Source organism: Crinia signifera, chromosome 6 (assembly GCF_055691185.1).
Source record: "Crinia signifera chromosome 6, ASM5569118v1, whole genome shotgun sequence".
NCBI lineage: Eukaryota > Metazoa > Chordata > Amphibia > Anura > Myobatrachidae > Crinia > Crinia signifera.
In genome coordinates, this window is record NC_139222.1 from 279,410,049 (window position 1) to 279,416,048 (window position 6,000).

A 6,000-nucleotide genomic window follows, 5' to 3' on the forward strand; every position below is an offset into this window, starting at 1 on the left:
GACAGGGGCAGTGACATGATGTGAGGAGGGGAATGGAGGCAGCAGGAAGCCACAGACTGAGAGTTATATAGTGGGAGGAGCAGGGTCCACAGCAGCACAGAGTATATCAGGAGATGAGTGATGTGTCAGTGAGAACAGGGCTGCATGTGACAGGGGCAGTGACATGATGTGAGGAGAGGAATGGGGGCAGCAGGAAGCCACAGACTGAGAGTTATATAGTGGGAGGAGCAGGGTCCCCAGCAGCACAGAGTATATCAGGAGACTAGTGATATGTCAGTGAGGACAGGGCTGCATGTGACAGGGGCAGTGACATGATGTGAGGAGGGGAATGGAGGCAGCAGGAAGCCACAGACTGAGAGTTATATATTGGGATGGGCAGGGTCCCCAGCAGCACAGAGTATATCAGGAGACTAGTGATATGTCAGTGAGGACAGGGCTGCATGTGACAGGGGCAGTGACATGATGTGAGGAGGGGAATGGAGGCAGCAGGAAGCCACAGACCGAGAGTTATTATAGTAGAAAAAGCAGTGTCTCTGTTGTACAGAATAGAGGTGTGAGGCTCCTGTAAAACAAAGTGCAATAATAAATATAGGGTGGAATGTATTGCCGCGTGAGTTCAGTGGCAATGCGTGATGCCGGCCAAACTCGTATGTTTTTGTTTTTTTTAAAGAGGCCATCATTTACAAGGTATGGTTTTGCCTTGTAAGTGATTGCCCCTTTAAAAAAATCTGAGTTCGGACGTCATCCCACACTGCCACCACCTGTGCAGCATTACATTCGCCTTATGGTGTGAAATGTATCTTTAGAAGTTTTGATTATAAACTTGTTTGCATTTTCATTTGTTTCATATCTATAGTCCACACAACCCATCTCTCTAATGCACCTTCCTACTGTCTCTTCCAGCGTAATGGAAGCCATCATGAGCATGGATAGTGTAGACTGGGACGATGAGAACAGGGAAATTGCCCAGCGAGCAGTCATTGATGGGAATTTTCTTGTGATGGTTCAAAACCGTGCGGTGGGTATATCAGCATTCACCATTTTCCATAGAGCTGTGTGGGGCTGACAACAGATTTCCTATCTATTAATGTCATATACAATATACAGTAATACTATCCTCTATCACTGCGGTTGGCAAGGCTTAGATGACATACAGATGTAGCCCCTGTCATCTTTGCTCAGCGCCCGCCAGAGCCTCCCCTCTGGCGAGCATCGACGGACAGGGACTACACTGAACTGGGACGCGCGTGCGTCTCACGTGCATGCGCGTCCCAATCCTTCGGCAGCGGGGCAGTGGCATCCTGCCCATCTCTGCTTTAGGGAAATGGGCAGGGTTAGGGGAGGGGTCGGGGTGGCGAGGGGGACCGGTGGCAGCAGCGGGGACCCTGGGGGGGGTGTCCGTTGAGGAGGGTCCAAGGTCGGACCGATGCCCACGGGACTACTTATCGGACCTGAGGGGATATCACACGAACCCCATTTAGGCCGATTTCTCATCCCGTTCCATCTGGAATGGATGAAATTGGCCCAAATCGTGGTAAGAGTAGGTGATAGTCAGAGATGAAGGAGTTGTTGAATTCAGAAACAACAGAGATGCGAGAAATCCGGTTAGAGGAGTCATTGTTGGTGTGAGAGAAGGAGGAGGTCCATTGAAAGAGGCCAAAAGAGAAGGAGATGGACAAAAGTTCGTTGGTAGAAGGGTTGTCAGTTGGGATCAATAAGTCCTCCATGATGAAGGAAGCGATGGCGGAGGAGATAAAGTGGAGACATGAGGAGTTATCAAGAACGTGAGAGAATGATAGGTAAACATGGACCTTTGTAAAATCCGCGGTAACGTGCAGCCGCCTTCCAACCACATTTACCAACCCGCCCTGCTGTATATTACCTGGTAATTGGCCGATTGTAGATGTGTTAGCATGTGGATAACACCAGTCTGTATGACTACGCTTTGTCATTTTGTCTCATCTTGTTGTTTTTTCTCTGCAGGGGAAACGAGTGAATGAGACAAGTCCTTCTCCCCCGATCTTTGCACCCATCCCTCACCCTTGTGATGCAGACACCCCCTGAATAAAATGCATGAACACCCTAACGGAGCGTCAGTTATCTTTAACGCGGATGATGTCTCTTAGATCCTATGAATGGCTTTCGTTATATTATATGGTGCCAGTTAGGAGTGAAACTTCCTGCAGTACATATTTTTTAGGGCAAGGCAGTGGCCTAAAACACAGTCCAGCATGGAAACTATTACTGGCGCCCATCTATGAAATGCTTAAAAAAACACATAAAATATGGATCTCTCAGGATGTAGACAGCACGTAGCACAGTAACAAATAATTATTACTGCAGTAAAATAAAGAGGAACTGTGGGGTTCTAGTACTCTGTGCAAGCTTAGGGTGCAGCATGTTCAATATCATAGGAAATCAGCATAGCCAGCAGGGTCAGATTATCAATGAGGCAGGTAGGACCATAGCTACAGACCTCCACATACAAATACCCCCATCATTATGACATCATGATCACTGTATGGCCAGCCACGCAGTTAGCCACACCTCCTCCTTCTCAGAAGAGGCCATTAGTCACTTTTAGCTCTAGGGCACAATTAGGTTGAATGATGGGTGATTCATTAAAGCAGTGGGGCTCTAACTCATTCCTTAGGTCCCGTTTCTCAGGTCACCTGGAAGCTACTGTATACTGTCTATCAGAACCTCATATTTTAAAAATTCACAGGTGGCTTGGAAACCATGACCTGTGGGGGGGGGGTCCTGAGTGCCGAACCTGTGCAATAAAGTGTGAAAATTACACCAATGTGTAAGACAGAGGTTCCTAAACTCGGTCCCCAAGGCACCCTTACAGGTATTCATGGCTCAGAGAATGCAGACCATGGGTTAAAATTTACGGAGATTGCCGATTACGGCCTATCCAGGTACGACCGGAGAATATGCAAATTTACTAAGCTGCCATATTCTCCTGATTCATATTTTCCAGTGCCGAAGCCATTCGTATTTGGTTGCCGTAAATACACAGCAGCCAAATGCGTACGAGCTGCCAGCATGGCACGGATCAGTGCAGGCTTCTCAGTGTAAAAAATTATTGAAAAATAAATAACTAAAAAACCTGCGTGCGGTCCCCCCGCCCGGCAATAACCAGCCCCAATTCTGGTTGAAAATATACCGGGGGGGGGGGGGGGATGCTGGGGTCCTCCTGTATTTCTATAACAAACACCAGGCTCATGGCCCGGTCCTGGTTCCCAAAATACGTGGGACAAAATGAGTAGGGGGTCCTCCCATATTTTGTAAACCAACACTGTGCTCAAACAGCCAGCTGGGTAATGCCACAGCCGGGGGGACACTTATTTTTTTAGGAGCTGGTGAGTACGATGTTTTTCTAAATTATTTATGTCTTCTAATTTATAAACAAAGAAGCCTGCACGGATCTGATATGACGGATCTGACTGATATGACGAATCTGACTGATATGACGGATCTGATTGATATGACGGATCTGACGAATCTCATTGATATGGCGGATCTGATTGATATGACGAATCTGACTGATATGACGGATCTGACTGATATGACGGATCTGACTGATATGATGGATCTGACTGATATGACGGATCTGACTGATATGACGGATCTGACAGATCCATTCAGGCTTCAGCCCAATACGTCTGGAAAATTAGGAGTATTTTCCAGGTGCATTTTCTGCTGAATTACTGGCCTAATGGACATCTATTACCATTAGGAAAGTTGTGGTGAGCGAAGCGGGCCAACAAGCCCGAAGCGTGTTGAGCGAAGTGAGCCCGCGAGGGGACGATGATGCAACGTAATTTCCGTAACGTAAGCGGTGGCCACAAAGATGAGGAAGTACTGATAAATCTTTGCTTTCTAATTCCCCCCCCCCCCCCCCCAAAAAAAATGTAATGACAGAAACATAATTGGTCCACGTTGAAGATTTAGCAGGATTCATAGATTTAAAAAATGAGAATCATTCAAAAGTTTTTGAATTTGTGGACCATGAAAGACACCAGCTTTTATTTTTTCAATGCTTCATCCTGGAAATGGCCTGCAAATATACTTTAAGCAATCACCGTATCGCTTCAGGGCCTGCCTGTAAAATACTTCAGGAGACTTTAAGCGAGATCTTCGAGATGAACTGATGTTTGCCTAGAAAAGCAACACATTTTGCTCTTTAATGATGTTTGTGAATGAAGAAACAAGTAACTAAAAGTGCCAGATGCAGTAAGGACACGATGAAGATCAAACCACAACTACTAAGACAAGCAGGTCTAAATGGCTTATGGGGAAAAATGCAATTTGCGGGTATATGCAATATCAATATACAGCCAATCTGGGAAAACCAATGGCATATTTGGAATCAGAACCCTCAAATTACCCTAAATTCATTCAAATATCCTTGACTATTGCTGAGCTGTGTATAATTTATGGCCGGTAATTCATAGCAATTCGATTTTAGTACATTTTCCCCACTGGGCCAACCACTAATGGTGTACAGTGACTAGGTCGACAACTGGAAATGCTCAACATACCATAGGTCGGCATTGATCGATGGTCGACACTGTCAATACCTAATTTCTCCCAGCATATAATTTCCATAAATCATAATTATAATCATGCCCACTAAATTAATATAGTCTGAGATAAATATTATTCATATCTCATAAGTAAGGAAAAGATCGAATATTAATTTACATATTTTTAGATATAACATAATGTCATGTTTGGACTCAAAATGTGCGAAATTATAATAACTGTCAGATGACAGTTATTAGAATTCCATATGATATTGCACACACATGTTATTACAAATCATAAGTTCACATAAGATTTAAAATACAGTAACAGAGGGGCGTGTCTGTAGGCTAATGAAAGGAGGTGAATGAATGGTTCTCTGGAAAGCAGCTAAGCCAGTCATCAGATACTGTAAACAAAAGCTAGTGATACCAGGAGAAGACAATAGGATCAACCCCTCCCCCTAGAAAGTTTTCTTGAGGAGTAAAAATACAGTTTAAGTTAGTTGCTTTTGGAACCTGAGCTAGACAACATGCAGTGCAACAGTCCTGGAGAAAGATTGGATAAGATTGGACACATGGCTTTGAGTAATGTATAAACTTGTAGGACCGATATATTTTGTACTAGGATCCCGGTTATGGTATATGGTTTATGTTATAGAGTATAGGAATAGTTAACTTCCATTTTTAGTTGTCTTCAGATAAACACATGTGCATAGGCCCAGCGTATGTTTACCGATGGTTTGGACAAAGAAAGCTTCTGTCTGTAGTTGAAGGTGATCTGTGTGAATGATTTAGCTAGCCTGTAGTTCATGGATTGTATCGTGGTTCACAGTGGCTATGTAGTAGGCAGCAGTCGGTAGATTGTATAGATTGGTTTGTGTAAGGATAAGCTGTAGTGATTGTACTGGTTTGGGCATGGTGGAATGCTAAGACTATGTAAGCAGAATGTGTAGACATGTGTCTGCAGGCTCCAGGCCTGCTGGGAGTCCACTGTGTGTCCATGTGTGGGTGTGGGGCTGAAAGCTTTTGGAGTGTGTTGTCCGGCTAGATTATCTGGATATTCGGATGTAACTGCAAGATAACATGTGCTGTGAGGGTAGTCCTCTATTGCCTGGATTCTTGGTATTTGAATGCATGTGTAAGGCTATGCGTGAACATTGTATGGACTCTGTGTATTGAAGAGTGTGAATGCTTGTGTGATATCCAGTGAGAATATCTAGATAAACTATCGGATAAATCCAACTTATATGATACAAATGTTGATAGCATGATGCTCGGATGGTGTGTGAGTATCGGCATGTGATGTGAGTATGATATAACAGGGCCATAGATTGTATGTGCCAGTTAGGTGTTCTGTACAGAGAAGTACATTGTAGCTTAAATGATATTAATTGTGTATGCTGCAGGTAAAGTGTGTTTGCTGAATATGCGAGTTATATTCAGGATCGTGAGTACCGTGTAAATGCAG

The 6,000-nt window shown here is 44.3% G+C and overlaps 1 protein-coding gene across 1 annotated transcript in view; it reads left to right on the forward strand.

The window, feature by feature from the left end:
• The window catches only part of LOC146009780 (putative DBH-like monooxygenase protein 2), a 39,166-nt gene extending 37,080 nt beyond the window's left edge, over window positions 1–2,086 (forward strand). Inside the window, exons 12-13 of the mRNA XM_083150240.1 lie at window positions 904–1,018; window positions 1,984–2,086. Coding sequence (XP_083006366.1) covers window positions 904–1,018; window positions 1,984–2,064 — 196 coding nt within the window. The 3' untranslated portion in view covers window positions 2,065–2,086. The remainder of the gene's footprint in view (window positions 1–903; window positions 1,019–1,983) is intronic.
• Window positions 2,087–6,000: the final 3,914 nt, after the last annotated feature.